We start from the raw sequence: 17921 nt of genomic DNA on the forward strand, positions 1-17921 counted from the left end.
CTCATACACAGTGTAATAAATGTATGAATGTACATGTTGCAAAAACAGGTGTAAACACTGCGTCTGACCCTTGTATCTGCTTGGAGGTTACGTCATACTACCCTAGCCATTGTGTCAGTTCTGTGTGTGCGTGAGAACATCATTAGGCTTACTAAGCTTACAGAGAGGTCTCCTTTCTTTGTTCAGAGCGATACGGATCTTTATAGCTTTGCTCTGGGGAATTTGCTTATCATAGTGAGCTGTCAATGGCTCATTTCTTGCGCAATTGACTAAATCGACTTGATGTGCATGGGGAGAGTGGTGCTTAGGAAGGGACAATAAGCCTAGTCTCCACCAGACTCCTTTCTAGGATAAAATAGATAGTAGAAATTGGCCTAAAAATGCATGTAACAGGCCAGGGGGTCCAATGTGCCTGCTATGACCGGGCCCCTGGTCAGTTACATCCCTTTTAGACCGACTTCTACTATTTATTCAGCCTGCAAAGGAGTCTGGTGGAGACAACAATAAGCCCTCGGCTCTGTCACTGTGTTTAAGATTTACCTCACTTAATTATAGGTAATGGCAGGCTCCCTTCCCGAAATGCTCTGGCCACAAAACGACACTCCGGACTACAAAAAAAGGCAAAGAAGATTAAGCTTTTCTGTGCAATTTCTTGTTAGGAACATGAGGTATCTACCGCCGTACTTAAAGCCATAAAGTTACGACATCTTCCTAGCATCTGCTTGGAGATTAATCTGCCACATTAATATATTCCTGCCCCCTTCGCCATGTCCAAGCAGAAGCTGGTGTAAGTTCATAATTATTTCCAGACAGTCATAATTCCTGTGGCACGCAGTATCAACGTTTCGAGAAGCTTAAGCACTACCGACAGAAATCGCCTTCCTACATCTGCTTGAAGAACCGTCCTCCTTGGAAACTTCGGCAGCTAGCAGCAAACTTTCTCCGTCACGTGACCTGTAGCCCCGCCCCTCGCGAGATTTGATATAAAGCCTGCCGGAGGCCGCTCGGACCGAACTCGGCTGTCGTCAGCAGACCTGGGTTAATCAGTGCTCGTTAAGGCTCGTTCTGTGCTCGGTACGGTCCCGCCATGCGTCCTCTCGTCCTACTCGGTCTGGCCGCGGCTCTGCAGGTCGCCTACGCCGGCATTGGCTACAACGTGCTTTACCAGTGGTCCGAAAAAATACACGAGCAGGGGTGAGTCACTTCCCAAGTCCTTTCCTTCATAGAAAAGTTGGTAAAGTTTTAAAAGAAAGTTCTTTCTTATCGTTTATTGTCTGCGAAGCGCCACGTCAAAGGCTGGGTGTAAGCTACTCTCCAAGCAGAGGTTGGTGGGGAAGATCGTTACCTTTCTAAATATGCTCCAGGTTTTTGTCGTTTTTTCTGTCGCTACCCCCTCTGGTTGAGGTAGCGACAGAAAAACGGGGTATGTATAAAAAGGTAACGATCTTCCCCACCAACCTCTGCTTGGAGAGTAGACGTCCCGACACCAACAACAGTTGGAAGTGATTTGAGGCTTTAAGGATCTTTAAGCATTGTGGACTTGAAGGAGAAGGTGTTTGGGATCATGTTACTCGGCTGAGAGTAACCCCCGCCAGCTCTTTTGCTGTGATTAAGCGGGGCGGATTGAGCTTTGTCCGCGGCGTGGTTGTTTTTTTCCCGCTGGCTGTGTGATCAAAGTTTTGCCACCCCGGTAAACACCATCAGACTGCGGTGCGGCGATCCGGCCTGGCGCAGACTTGAGCTTCCGCCAAGTTTGCAACATGACCGTCCTCATGTCGCGACACTGCCGAGCGGAGGTGTAGCGCCCGTCAGCTTCGCTACATCATCCTCTCGTTTGTGGTTTTCCGCTCGCTTTCCAATAGTCGGTCTTATCTTCTGTTTGCCCAGTCTTTGGTCGCGGTTTTATCGCCTGTTTGTCTTCGTTTGGCCCCTAATGACCCCTGCTAGATTGCATTGTGCCCTGATGTGTTTGGCAAACTTCAGCTGGAGTTTGCTACAATTCGGTCCAGAGTTTGCTACAATTGTGTCGGGCGTGATTATTTGCGGCGTGATGAAGACAGACAGGCGGTCTGGTGAGTCAGCGGCCGGCCGGAAAAGTCTGGAACAAATAACAGACGACCTTTCAAGTTTAAACCTTCGCTTTTTCCAGTCGAGGACACAGATGCCCTGGGGGGAAGGGGGGGGGGGGTACTAGGGACTCTCCCGACTATCCTGCATTCCTCATTTTAATCGCTTTTTCGATACCAAAATAACAAAGGAAAACATAAAAATCTTTAAATGTGAGATCGCAAGGTTTCATTTCCCGTCATGTAAAACCTAAGATTGCGTCATCACCATGAAGTTTGCCTGTCAGCATTTGTGCGTTTCCATGGCACCCCGGCGTCGCAATAAGCATGCGTCATGCCGTTGCCATGGGGACATGCCGTTGCCATGGGGACATGCCGTTACTATGGAGACAGGCCGTTGCCATGGGGATATATCACACCAGCCATCCCGCCATCTCAGCACTTCTTTTCTTCATCAAAGTTAGAAACTAATTAAGCCATAACGATTTATTTGCCGCGTCAATTATTACATGGTTACAAATGCATCAGGGTCGGGGCATATTCATCGTACAATAGGCTAACAACACAAACAAAATACACAAATTGTAGATCCCTGTCGACGGTCTGTTCTGTCAGCTTCACTGGAGATATTCTAAACCGTAATGTTTCAAGAAAGAGTAACATTTATAATTCATCAGTCTTTTAAAACATAATTACTGTTAAAACATAATTAGGTAAATGTACATGGTCGTGTGACTCCAGTCCTGCAAATAAAATTTTAAAAAAGAAAACTGCAAATGTACCCGCACCTTAACAACGTTGTCTGCCATAACGACTTTTTTCTGACAAGTTATTCTCTCACCTTTACAGACCTAATGTGTGCGCCGTGGAGGAGGTCTCCGGCACGAAGAAACAGTACTGGACAAACTGCAGGACGTTTTGGAACCGCCAGATTTGCGAGAGACAGACGTGAGTACGACCTCTGACGTGTTTCTCTTTACAACATCTCTCTCTCTCTGTCTGTCAGTAAGTCTCAAGAGACTATGACCAACTGCGCAAAACAAAACATGATGGCTCATTCCTAGTTACAAGACAAATCAGACTTATCTTACAAAAATAACGTATAAAATCATCATCCTTATAATAAGGTCACCAACATTATTACACTTAGAACTGTTTTGTTGGGAGGGTGTGAATGAAATCCCGAATGGTCACATGAAACGTCAGCCCTCCCACCCATCCACTATATACAGTCTGTACTGTAACACTAAGTATCAGGTTACATGTCTTCCCGCGCGCGCGTTTGTGGTTTAGCTGCATTACTCTAGAAACTATAGATGTATATTTTCTTCAACGTGGTGTCCTATATCAGGTATTGTTGCCTGGATAGCCACTCTATTGCATTTGTCGCAGTTGCATTAGTCGCAATTCCGAATAAACAAATATGGACGGATTGTTATGAAATTCGGTTATGCTTGGTTATGCCTTGCAAAACATATATATAGGGCCACATGCACACATAACAACAATATAAGAGTGCTTTGTACAGTGCACCCCCCTCCCCTTGCCCAATGTTGCTATTGACTAGTAAATAATTACCATATATATGTATATAATGACCTTGAAACTTGAACGGAGAGATCATAGCATGTCAGCACGGGAGACAATGGCTTATGACAAACAATGAAGTATTGTGACTTCTATAACTATTCGACGGACATATGTATCAGTCAAAGAGAGCTAGAAGCGCTTCGTAGTGCCTTCGATATATGTCTGTATTAGTTATGTTGGAAATACAAAAGGTTCTGTCCTACCTTGAAAGGAGTTTGCAGACTTACCGTTGATTACGGTGCAGAACATGGAGACTCCTGCGGTCCTTACTTTGCAACGCCAGCCTGGACTGGAGGTTTTTCTTCATGGCATTGTGGCGATGCTGACTCCGTTGAGCACTGGTTCCCAAACTCAGTTCTCGCTATTTACCTTCAGCAAGAGTGACCGTCTGTAATAGGTTCTACCAGGCTCCCAAGTTGTTGAAAAAATACAGTAGTAGAATTTGGCCAAAACAAAATACTAAATGCCACAGGACTTAGCCATCAGGAGAAGTTGCAAATCGTACTCCTCTGGCCGGCTAACTCCTCTCGCATACTATTCAGTCTATTTTGCCAATTTCTAGTATTTTTTCCTGAAGACTGGTAGAGGCTTTAGTCGGCCATCCCACCTAGTAGCTGTAGACTCATAAGAAAAGTCAACCTCACCACCCACCCACTTGATACAGTCTGCACGACTACTCAGTAACGGGGTATCAGGTTACATGTCTTCCCGCGCGGAAATCTGAAAACACTATTGACAATTTAGAGCTTCTAACAATTATAAACATTAAATCTGTGACAGGAAATATCTATTATATTTACGTTCTGATATCAGTACGGTGTCAAGTGTGGATTTCTTTCTCAGAAAAGAGAGAATCTCACCAGACTTCAGTTTTAAATCAGCACAGGGCGCTACAACCAATCAGCATGCTTCAACTGAATGATTGGTAGATTATTTCGCGCCATATATTGTGATTCACCAACTACCCACATCATACAATATCAAGTTAAATGTGGTCCCGCTCGTGAGGATTAGGAATCATCGTTTGCAATACTCAATCTTTGCACATTTATTTGCAGGCGTTGATTAAAGCTTTCTACTAGAGATGATGTGCTGTATCTACGATAGTTCTTGGAAAATACGAGTTTTTAACACCTCAATTCTTGGTTGATAACTCTGATATTTGAAGGCATGATCTGTTTCTCGTTCTTTTCTGGGCTGGTATCAGATACTTAGTGGTTGGTACTTCCATCAGTTTATTAGTCATTTTGTACATCATGCACAGTCTGGAGATTCTTCGTCCCAGTGACACCCACTCATATGTACCACCGCTACTCGGTCCGGGTCCGTCCTGGGGGGAAACCTTCCTAACAAATTGGAATTCTTCTCATTTGTCTGCCGCGCGGTCCCAGAGCTCCGTCCTGGCGGACTGATTAGCACAGCAGTTTGCTCGTTTAGGCCACAACAAGTAATTTCTATGGATGACGTCCTCTGATTAAATCTAATGCGAGAACGCAAAAAAAAAAAAAAACAAGAAGGGCCGATAAAACAAGATGTGTAGATTTGAAATATACTTATAAGCAGCATCAAGTGATTTTTATGGATGCGGTCTATGCGCGTGCATTGATTCTGGCTTGTTCTCATTTAAAAAAATTAAAATGACCAAACAGTCATGACAGTGGGATAAGGAAATATGTGATTGATGTAAAAAAGCAGGAGGACAGGACGACAACTGCTGTTCCACTGATTTATTGCTGTTTTTATGGCGAGTAAACGACTTGCTGGTTGTTACACTGTGTTGTGTCCTAACATTTGCCACCCCTTAGTACATTTCAAATCTAGACATCTTGCTTTTTATAAGCTCTTTTGTTGTTCTTTTTTCGCGCTCTCGCATTAGATTTAGGGTCTCCAGAGGACGTCATTCATAAAAATTACTTGCTGTGGCCTTAGAAACACGGCGGCCCGACGGGACCCGAAGGGACATGAAAACCCCGATACAATCCGGTATAAAGTAGGGCACGGCACACACAGGGAGCCCTGCATCAGCACAATCCGATATCTGCATAACAACGATGACAAATTTTCGGCGCACCTCTAAAGAAATGTACATACAAAGAAAAAAAATAGAAAAAGATCCTCAAAGCTAGCCTCTACCAGGCTTCGGGAGGCGGCTGGAAAAAGTAGAAATCGGCCAAGTAGAGAGATAGCATGCCAGGGGAGCGGCAAACTGTACTCTGCAGAAGACCAATTCCCTGGCATGCTATCTCTCTACTTGGCCGATTTCCACTCTCTCCAGTCCCTTTCCGAAGCCTGGTAGAGGCTAACAATCCGATACAAAGTAGGACACGGCACACACTGGGAACCCTGCATCAGCACAATCCGATATCTGCATAACAACACCGACCAGGACCAATACAGACTGATGAATAGAGGATTGGGATGGACTAGAAACAGATCGATTGTCTGAAGAAGTTTCCGTATTCTCTTTAGGCCCCTCTCCACCGTTCAGCAACCTGAATTGGATCTGTTTAACGCTTGACTTTATAATAGGTTTATAATAGGGATGTAATGGGCGATGCAGAAGCATGATTTACAGAAATTTTATTGCAAACGATCATAAACATCTTGGGATAGTGCAGTTGTGTACATGTCGTAGGAATTTCCCCCCTTTTCTATAACGTAAAATGCTGTCAGTTGGTTCTGCAGTTGGTTCTGTTGCAACTCCCTTACTACTCCGCTCACTGATGGATGATAGGGACAAGAAGAACCCATTGTTTCCCGTGATGGCATTTCTGATGTCCCCATTCAAGGTTCAATGATTCGACCTGAAAATTAGATATCAAAATGCTACGATGACGTACAACGAATGTGACAGCATGATAACAAATTCATAAACTCTCATTGTTCTCCGTTGCGTGTGCCAGTCTGAGTGCGTGTAGTTGGATGCCTGCCCCCCCCCCCCAACCACACACTTTCTTCGTTGCGTGTGCCTGCGGTGCGTGTTGTCGGGAATGTTTTTTGCCCGAGGTCGTCCATAAGTCTTCCTGACGCGAGCAGCATAGCCCGCATTCCGGGCAGGTTAGACTGTCGGCTGGGACGTCAGCTGACGTGCAGGGGTTCGCCGTGTCTTCATACGTTTGGCTTCGGTCCTGAAAACATGATCTTCAAGGACTGTATTCTATCAAGGAACGATGAAAAATCCTTGATGTTATCTAAGGTTTTCACACACACACACACACACACACACACACACACACACACACACACACACACAAACGTTTCAGCAACAAGATTTTGAATACCTATTCAGGTGCTGCTGGAGAAAGTGCTTTGGTGTGTTACTCTCATTACCTGCATGTCTAAAATTCATCTACGTAACAACAACATTGTGTTAATATGGTGAACATGTTGATATACTATTAGATAGATGACCTTTATTCATTGTACACTCATGCCCTATTGGACTAAGTTCAGGTATACAAATACAAAAAGTAGTAGTAAAGGTCATATATTAAAAATACTAATCAAAATCATGGGTTATGAGACTATTTCAATACATTAGTCCTGCTCTTCTTCTCTCTTGATATAAATATCTAGACTTCCATGATAATATAGTACATTTCTTGCTATTCATTGTATTCACATCTCTTGTTGTAGAGTTGTGTCCGATACTTAATAGGGAGGGAGGGGGCCCATTGCCGCACCAGTCGTACATAATTTTAACTATATTGTTACTCTCCGATCAGAGGTTGGTGCAGAAGATAATGTTGAACCTTGCAAAGACCCTAGCATTACATAAAAGCAAGCCCTCCGCAGACGATAGAAAGCTATATTTTCCGTCAGCCTAGTCATCAGGAAAGCCGAGTTTAGCCTGGCTCCGCATGTGGATATTCTCTGGTTACCCAGACGGGTACAAACCGCAGGTTTCCTGTTTGGGGAGATAGGAGCATGCGATAGCCTCAAGATCAGGCCCTTTGGCGGGCAACTGATCTAATCTTGTTTCCGAGTTTTCAACAATACTAGTGGTAAGGGAGTAATCAGGAAGTTATGCTGGCCTATCGTTTCAAATGGAATTAAGCTGAAGCTAAATAAATCATGAACGCACACACACACACACACACACACACACACACACACACACACACATACAGAGAGAAAGAGAGACAGACAAAGAGAGTTTAAAACAATTATCGCCACTATCAAACTAATATTGGAGCCATCATGATTGATTAAGTTCATTTTGAAAGCCCACAAAAGAAATATAAAATATATATACTTTTGATCTGCTCGTTTTTTTAGCTATGACAGTGAATTATTTGGCTGATCTGTGAAATCTTTGGTAGCTCAACTGTCGCCCAGCGGTCTCAGGCTGTCATGGAGAGTGTGTACTGTGCCGGCCTTCTCGCGTTTCTGTCACTGTTCATTACCGCTGCCCCTTCTGATTATTACAAGTCAGCGAGAGATGCGGACCTTGATCCTTCAGGAGCCGCCGTCTGACTCTCAGATAAGAAGTTAACAAACAGGCTGGGTCACAAATTACTCGTCGTCGAGTCTAGGGGTTAGTGACCCTGCCTCTGGACCAAGAGGTCGTGAGCTCACCCGACATGCACGCTATTGGACAGGGTCGCAGTCCAGTAGTTAATGGTCGCAGTACTTGGGATGGGACGTTAAGTACTGTTGTATGAGTTGTTAGGTCCTTGAGAAGGTATAAGAAAAGGCAAATATCTTCTTTTTCTATCCTGTCTACGAAGTAGTCCTAATTCTTTTAAAAGTTTTATATTAATTAAGTTATGCCCCAAATAAAACTGGATATCAATGGAATTAAGCGTCTGGTTTTCTGGTTTCCGTTTCTCAACCTCAACTCGACTCCCCCCCCCCCTTTGCCACAAAGCTTTTATACAATAAATGTAAACAAGGAGGTTTAAAATCCTTGATATAAATTCTTGCCTTTCGCCAACACCACCCCACCCCACCCCACACACCAAACGCTTATCTCCAAGCAGATCCCTTTCAGTGGCAAAAGGACAGTATCAAATTGGCCAGGCAGTATCCATTAGCCAGAGAAGGTCGCGATTAGCGACAAAAAAAAAACAAACAAACAAACAAAATATACTAGTATAAAAAGCTAACGATATCAGTCCCCCACAACCTCTGCTTGGAGAGTAACCAAACGGACCCACCTGTCTCTGTTGTTTGTGTCCGAACCCCGGCAGGTTCAGAACCAGACTTGTCAGGCACGGCTCGGGGCATCTGGTTGGCATTTCCCCCAGTTAGATCTGGTATCACAACACAAGGACGTCCCGAAGTGATAAAAAAACATTGCTGTCTTGTTTTAGGGTCTACTTAATTTGATGAAATTCAATATTTTAGTCTGACACAAGCAATATTAGCTCACCTCAATATTTTCTATTAATCTCTAAATTTGATTTCTAAATGTCAATTAATACAAGTCAATTGACAAAAGCAAAGTCACGGCGGACTAAAGTTAGATAAAACTTATATACTCGACGTCACTTGTACATGCTGGTACATTATGGAAATTAAACAAAGATTATTTGACAAGCCACGCAGACATTATGAATAATAAACTAATAGATACATAACAGTTACCTAGTTTGGACATGAGTCCGCTTTATTTGTTGTTATCATATCTTAACCATAAATTCAGTCCATGAAAGAAATTTATATCCATGTCTACATCATTCTACATCTGTTTGCGTAAACTTCAAAAGTCTTCATCATTCTTAAACCATTGCCATGGTAATTTCAATCGTAGAATGAACTTGTAAATAAACAATTATTAACTTATTAAATAAACTAGTAGATATTTTAGTTTATTCACAAGTTCATTATACAATGTCTAGAAAACGTATACAGTGCAAGTTAACAATGGTGACAATGGAATAATTGACTATTGTAAAAACCGTTACGGAGTACAATCTAAGCCTTTTAATAATTCCGCAGACACCCCGAGTGCGACAGTGACTAATGTGAGCCCAGATCCGCCACTTCCGTTTGTAACCCGACCTGTACTACCGGGTCAGAGGTTACGCAGATTAATGAGGTGTGTTGTTCTAACTGGGGCGAGTCTGACTGCCGAGGTGGCGGGAATTAACGATCCGAGACTGTCACCCGATAGGTATCGATCCGCAAGCCAGAGGGAGTTTCATGGAGAGGGGAAAATATCTTGCGATGCATTTAACAGACATTTAGTATTAATTACTAAATGTCTCTTAAATCTTTGGCATGCATTTAAGAGATGCATCTTGGCATGCATTTAAGACATGCATCTTGGCACAAATTTAAGCCACATTTAGTATTACTAAATGTCTCTTAAATGCATGGATGCGACCCCCCGCTAAATATCGTACAATCCCTAACAATTAAATTTGTAGATCAAAGTTCCTTCTCGCACCAGTATATGGTACATATGGCGGCGCCCATCTCCATTTCTGTATAGCCCTTGGGCCACACGCAGCTGCAGTTGTGCAATCATTACAGAATGGGGCTAGTCCACTGCTGGTGGCGTGTGTTTATCTCCTATATTCCTTTAGTTCCTAAATTCTGAGTGCTAAGCAAAGAAAGCTATATGCACCATTTTCAAAGTCTTTGGTATGACTTGGCCGAGGATCGATCTGAAGAAAACTCTGCCTATTTGATCATAGCAGTGGTCTCTGTGAAGACCATACTAGTAATTACACAGCGATTTATTATTTGGTCTCTGTACAGTCGACCGGTCTCTCAGTGATAGCCGTGTAGCGGAAAGGGGGCTGAGCCATCAGGTGTTTTTCTGTTCCATTTGAGACGATCCTTTAAATCGGTCCGCATGCTACACAGTGATTAAACACAGTCGGTGCATAGCCGGCTTCAGCCGATAACGTCCTAGCTTCAGCTATCATGTGCACTTCACGACTTCAGTTCTATCACTGGTGTATTACTGATGTCTTATTCATCGAACAGTAATTATCCCCAGTCATGGCGCTTATTTTAGTCCAGAGATGTCGGTGCATGCGGAGTTCTGAAGACACAGGCTTAAGCCATTAACACCCAAGCTCCAGCTATCATAATAATAACTTTATTGCACAACAATTGTGCATGGTACAAAGTATAGTATCTACTAGTACATGTTAACTACATTTTCATAAGGCTAACCTAACTAATGCAAGAGTAGGTAGCTAGTTTGGGACAGGTATGAACTTTTACAGTCATTGGAGGAATTTCTAATATCTATACAGTGTTTGATATATATCCCTATGTATACCATGCAGGGGTTGTCGCATATGTACTACACGGCTTCTGTCCTATCACTGATGTACTACTAACACACCGCACAGTAATTATCCCCAGTCACGGCGCTTATTTTAGTGGGCAGAGACGTCGGAGTTCTCAGCTGTTCTTCCCGCCTGCACGTCTCACCTTTGGACGGGTTAAACATCGTCTAGACAGGTTCCTTTGTTTTCTGGCTCTTCGTGGCGGCCACAAGTCAAGTGCTTGTTGTGATCAGGGGTTGGACTGCGGCCCGCGGCCTGACCCTGCCTTATCGACCCACCGGAAACTTTGTCCTCGGTGTACAGGGACAGGTATTCTTAGCCTGGGTGCCAGGCTGTTTCCAGGGCCTTGACAGGCCAGCTCTTTAGCCAGGGTTTCAGGCGGTTTCCGGGGTCTGCCTACACAGCCTGGATGCCAGGCTGTTTCCAGGGCCTACATATGACAGCTCCTTAGCCTGGGTGCCAGGCTGTTTCCAGGGCCTAGAGAGACCAGCTCCTTAACCTGGATGCCAGACTGTTTTTAGGGCATACACAAGCCAGCTCCTTAGCCAAGATGCCCGAATATTTCCAGGGCCTACACAGGCAAGCTTTTTAGCCTGGATGCCAGGCTGTTTCCAGGGTCTACACAGGCTACCTCCTTAGCCTGGATGACAGACTGTTTCCATGGCCTACACAGGCCAGCTCCTTAGCCTGGACGCCAGGCAGTTTCCAGAGCCTTCACAGGCCAGGTCCTTAGCCTGGATGCCAGACTGTTTCCAGGGCCTTGACAGGCCAGCTCCTTAGCCTGGATGCGAAAATGTTTCCAGGAGCTACACACATTGCCTGTTATGAGCCTGTCATGTATTGTACCCAGGCTCTGTATTCTAGCCAAATCAACCATAACAAACAGGGGAGGGGATTTCATAGTTCAGATGATGAACAATGATGAAAGCTTGAAGCAATTGGCTACGGGAAAATCTCCAAGCATCAGCGAAATCATGTACTACGGTTTGACTTCGTGGAAAATTAAGTCGCGGTTCATCGGGATTTGATAAAAATTGAAAATCTATAAGAGCAAAAATTATACCGCCAGTGCTTAATATTATGTCGATGCGGCATATCGTGCCCAAGGGACAAGTCATATTGCTCTGACGACCGGACAATTTGCCTTTAACCTGTATTGTGAACTTTTGAACTAAACCAAGTATTGCCAAAAAACCGTTACTCAAGCAACTGGATATGATTTTGAAAACGTCAGACGCTTCAGCTAGTATCCACTAACTTTCGTCAGTGACTGAGAGACCAGAGGGGAAAGCAGGTTTATATACACAACCTGTTGATTGATATGCAAAAAATTTTCAAAATCATATCCAGTTGCTTGAGTAATGGTTTTTTGGCATATCGTATTACCTGGATGTCTAACCTTCATCGACGTAAACCAAGTATTCCTTGTGACGTCGTTGGGTGTAATCAACGGTTGTAAGGCTTCATAACATTCCATCCATAGCGTTAATGATCCTTTGGGTCATATATTGATATACATTCATATAACTGGCACGTACAGTACTACTTTCCGGTCATTGACCCCAGCACTGTAAAATAAAAAAAACAGCAACAGGATGTTGCACTATTGATATATGAGCTGCCGTCGCCATCTTGGTGGGGTAACGGCTCCAAGATGGCGACGATTACTACCATGATTGTCAGACAATAATCACTTGTATTTACCCTTGTTTATGGTTGTTGTTGCTTCCATTGGGTGAAGACCCTTCGAAGTCCCCGTATCATTGTTGTAGTAATAAAGTATAATTACATATTTCCATATTGACACAGGAATAATTGTTATTTTGTTGTTTCTGCAGGATTATTCGTTATGAGTGCTGCACTGGATACGGGCAGATTCCCGGAGAAAAGGGCTGCACAACAGGTAATTATCAGTTGTTTTTTTTTGTTTGTTTGTTGTGTGTGTGTGTGTGTGTGTGTGTGTGTGTGTGTGTGTGTGTGTGTGTGTGTGTGTGTGTGTGTGTGTAAAAATATGTCACTTGGTCTGCTATTACTGAAATGTCTCATTGGAATCAAAGTTTATCACATCACCTATTTTTATGGTTGTATATTGACTCTGAGTGGTGCGTGCAGGTAACATCTATTAGGCACAGGGAATTTACAATTTTACCTGCTCCAGTGCATATAATATTTATCAGGTGCAGGTGATTTAGTGTAATGAAAGTATTTGTGGCCCAGACCCTGTTGTATACAGAACCGTGCTTTATCCAGGACCATGCTCAGGAACGGTTTTGGATATTCCATGCGTATCCAAAAACATGCCTGGGGCAAATCTACGTTCCGTGATACTCAGTGGCTATCCACAACCCCTTAGGCGTAGAACTTGAGGCCCGGCCCTGGTTACGATAAAGCCCATATATCGGCTGCGTGCTCCCGGCGTCTCCTGGTCTCCAGACCAATCGTTTGTTCCACCCAATAAACACATTGACTCTGCAGCGAACAATCTAGACTTTCAATTCCTCAAGAGCACGGATAAAATTTGACGAGGGAATATATCCACTGCTAACCAATTAAAGTGACCCAGACGTAAAAGTAATAATGCCCTCGTCCAATTGAGTTACTGTTTTAATCACCTCAAATGAACCTACACAGAATTTCACGACAGTTCATCCCCGGTCATCTGCAATCATAGGTATGATAAATCATGATCGTTTACATAATAACTACCTCAATAAAAAATCAGGGTATATTCAAGATTTCCTTACTTTCTAAGTGCTAAATTCCTGAGATGCAATTCACCTATCTTTAATGTTAAAATGTTTAATGTTAAATCTTTAATGTTAAAATAATGGTGCCCACTGTTATTTTAGTTTATGTTAGTTTATTTTACTCAGGTACAGGTACAGGTATTCGGAAAACAGCCGTACTTATTTATCTATTTATTTATTTATTAGGTTTTACCACGTACAATATGCACTGTGGATGGCATGGCGAAACAGGTATTTCTGGCATGAAAAACCTTTTTCAAAGCCACCATACCAATAAAATGACAAAACAATACAAAAAGTAATCAAATCACATAATACAATTTGAGGAACAAATGAATTAACTTAGAACTACAAGGCAAGTCAACTTATTAACATTGTGAGAGTTATTGCTTCGAGACAACAAATAACGACAGTTATATAGCCAGCAGTAATATCACAGTTAGCGCGGTCTTGTGGCCAGACAAGTGGCGTACTAAAACTACTACTATGATTTTTGGTCACTCAATGGCCGCCACCTCATAGTATTGCCAACAGGCTGGACAACAAAGGAGACTAGTGTTGTACTTTGGTCTGGCGTCCGGTCGATGCCAGATTATTATCTTTATTTTGTAAAATTATACCCAAAGGCTAAATGCTTGTAAAGTGTGTAAGAAAGTAAATTAAACTGATAGGGAACATGCAACTTCTGTCTGATCAAATGATTCTACTGCCCTCCTAGTATTACGAGGTTTGGCTTCTTCGTTGAAGGTATAATGGATAATGAATAGCCCTACTGTATTCGTAATGAGTGGGTTTTGTGATCTCAGTAGATGCCAGTCGAGTTGGCACGTTGTGTGGATACAGCACACACTCAGGCGAGTCCACAAACCGGCCTGGTGCCGCTTCAGCTGATCTTCAGACCGATAATACACGTGTCGTCATCTCTAAACAATATCCTGCCATTTTGTTTATTTATTGAAACAACAGAGTACAAGACATGGTACAATACACAGAGGTGGAAACTCTAGCCGAAGCTAATATTAATCACACCACTGGCATAGAATACAAAACACAGGTATGACAATGACAAAACAACAAATGAGTGTTCGTATATACAAGAATAACGGCAATATAAATCATTAGGCAACAGTAAATCGTTGGGTATTAAGTATAAAGGTTTGAGTAAGAATCAGAATTTTTTGTTGACTTCAAAACGTAAAAGGGGCGAACCCCTCGGTAAAATATTAATACGGGCTTGGTCAGACAAGTTGCGCAAGTCAAAAGTATCCTGCCATTTAAACAATATCCTGTCGCTTGACCCAAGTAACACCATTGACAATATTCGAATGAAGGCTCATCTGTGTTGGTAGAATCCATATTTATGAGTTTCATTCAAGCTTTGTTCCAACACAACTTGGAAAATTTATGGTCAGTTTCCTTCTTGTGTAGGAATAAAGCTTAAATTCTACAACCATTGACAATACGTTTAACTCTTCTCATGGGCAACTGTTATTTATTGTTCAATAACTGTCAAATATTAGATGCCTTTTACAACTTTATTTTGCAGGCTGGTCGCTTCATTTGATTGACTTCTGATTTTGTACATCAGCTACATATTTCACCGTTATGTTGTCAGTAATGTTACCTGACTTCTGATTTTGTACATCAGCTACATATTTCACCGTTATGTTGTCAGTAATGTTACCTTCTTGTTATTACCCAGTCCTCAGGAAATAAATGTGGATAGAATACCTAAAAAGGCAGTACCAAAAGCACAGGAAAACAAACAAATGCCAAAGGTTAGTTCTGAAGTTACTGCAGGGGCAGCAACTTATGGTCGAAGACAGGCGAAAGTTGTGTGTCGTGTGTTCTGATGTCCTTCTCTATGGATGCATCACGAGGAAAATGCCGTTTAGTCCTCCGGATGTTTTATCTACCAAATGCCAGCTAAGTCCCACAGAGCCTGATGGATCTGCGCGTCCCAAACTCCAGGTCATCTCGTGGCATTTAGAAGCGCGGTTGAACATTTCACCAAGGCAGGATGCATCCATAAATAGTTATGAATGGGCAGTTTTCTACTAAACAAATATGTCCCAGGACTGGGTTTTCAGAAGGGGGATAGGGATGTATAGATAGACGATATATTATGTTCTTATCTTGTCGTATTGAGGCTACAATGTTTGATAAGATAGAGTTCTAGCCTGGGGTGTACTCAGAAAACATCCCATTGATGACGTCACAACCACGGCAGATAAGCAAAATCTTCTTGAAGAAGGCAAGTAAAATTCTCAAACAAAAATAATGTCTCCATTTAAAGTTTGGAAGACTTTGAAACTTTGACATTTTATTAAACTCCACTAGCTATCAAAATGTCAAACTCAAAAGCTTCAGGATGAGGGGCTGATATTTGTATGTTCTTATTGTTAATTATTCAGTTGTTTTAATCATTCGTTAGCTACCATTTAGTTATTTTCAAATGAGTAGGAAAAGACCCACAGATATGTAAGTATTATTTCTCTCTGTCTTTCTCTTGAGCTGGGAAAGGTAGGTTTGATTTAGGGGCATAATTTTCACCATATGTCAAGACAACCTTCAATGTCATCCTGGCGTGGTCAAGGTCGTTCACGGCTCTGCATGGAGACGACTAATATCCAGCAGCGTGGCTTTATCGTGAACCGTCCCACAGAAGTATTAACTCTGCGGCTCACATGAAGCGTGGTAGCACAACATCTGGATTGGAACAAACGCGACGTCCAAGAAACAGGATAAAGAGGGGCTTGACATTTAAGAGTTGCTTGACATTAAGAATCTGATTGTCTAGATCTCTAAAGCTATGGCATTACTGTTACAGTTTTTCCTTCTTACAAATTTTAGCATGGTTCTGTTATATTGAAACGTTCCCAATCGTTACAGTACTGGAAAGGGTCAAACTCCTTGGGACAGGAAGTTAAGCCGTGGCTCGCTGTTCATTGTGCTTGTCGAAAGCGGTATACAGAAGAATCTCCCTCTATCCCTGGTAGCCTGGGTACCATCCTATTTGTATACCGGGGCTCTCATACTCGGAGCGAGTATGGGAGCCCCGACACACAAATAGGATGGCACCCAGGCTATCTCCCTGGTGCATTGGACCCGAATATACTGCACTGTCATGACCAGCTGTTCCAAGATTAGGTCTTCATTGGACTAAACTGGATTGAGACCATTTCCCTTTTAAATCAGCCTAGGCAGTCTCAACAGTCAGTACACATGGATGCAATTTGCACCACCAAGTACGTCTACAAATTATCCAGTACCAGTACCGGTGGGGCTTGCTGTGGTAGAACAGCAACTGGTATTTAAAGGTCGACTTTACTTTCCTTTAGCTGGAACTATTTCTTTGTGCTCAGAATCTACTGAAGACGTCCATCAGGTAACTGATGCAAGTAAAATGCCTGAAAACCTGGTTTGCTTAATATTTGTTACAGTGGCAGTTCCGCTTGCTAGGATATGGCAATAATGGAAATCTAAGAGCGACATTAGTTTCCCTTGATCTGTTCTGGATTGCCATGCTGAGAAAGTATGGGGGCAGTTTATCAAGTAAAAGAAATAAGATCAGGTAAAGATCTTTGAAAAGTAGGAATGGTATCCCTTCAAGACTATGTACAATGAGATATACAGATAGTGAGGCTGTGACTAAGCACATTCGCAAATCATACTGCTATAAGGTGTTTTTGGCGTAATGGCAATGCTGTGGTGCACAGATGGAAGGATGCTTACTAGTATGGTGTACAGATGGTGCCCTGCTGCAAAGGTGAACCAACCGCCATTTCAAAAGCTTCGAAACTTCAGGAGATGCTCCTTTGTCTGTAAATCAAATCCGTACACCTGGCATACACGTACAGAGACACGCTTTCCAATGTTGACAAACTAATAAATCACTTATCCCAATTTCCATTTTTGCGATGTGGATTTTGTTGAGCTTCATCTATTAGTAATATGTCGATTTCAGGACGGCGTCTCTAAAATGAAAATTACTCGCACGCATCAATTTCCAACAGTAATAAACTCATGAAAAATAAAAGCTTGCTGTAATAGCTGAAGGCTCGTAAAAGTTCTGATAACTCATAAAGATGACGGATATGCCTGTGTGCCGGCACCCCGTGTCATTGTCTTCATACTTCACTTTTATTCGCTAGTTTTTGCTGGCTGCAAGCAATATATCATCTAGAGTCAAGACTTGTGCACACAGGTTAGATTTCTACTGGAATACAAATTGGTCGCTTTGGTGAAACCATTCGTTTTAGAATGCG

General features: G+C 42.7%; 1 protein-coding gene across 1 annotated transcript in view; it reads left to right on the top strand.

Moving 5' to 3' along the window:
* The first annotated feature begins 999 nt into the window (after window positions 1–999).
* The window catches only part of LOC109470526 (transforming growth factor-beta-induced protein ig-h3-like), a 31256-nt gene continuing 14334 nt past the window's right edge, over window positions 1000–17921 (top strand). The window contains exons 1-3 of the mRNA XM_019769489.1: window positions 1000–1194; window positions 2916–3014; window positions 12745–12809. Of these exons, the coding sequence (XP_019625048.1) occupies window positions 1088–1194; window positions 2916–3014; window positions 12745–12809 (271 nt within the window). The 5' untranslated portion in view covers window positions 1000–1087. The remainder of the gene's footprint in view (window positions 1195–2915; window positions 3015–12744; window positions 12810–17921) is intronic.

This window comes from Branchiostoma belcheri, unplaced genomic scaffold, assembly GCF_001625305.1.
Source record: "Branchiostoma belcheri isolate BF01 breed outbred unplaced genomic scaffold, Haploidv18h27 scaffold229, whole genome shotgun sequence".
Classification (NCBI taxonomy): Eukaryota; Metazoa; Chordata; class Leptocardii; order Amphioxiformes; family Branchiostomatidae; genus Branchiostoma; species Branchiostoma belcheri.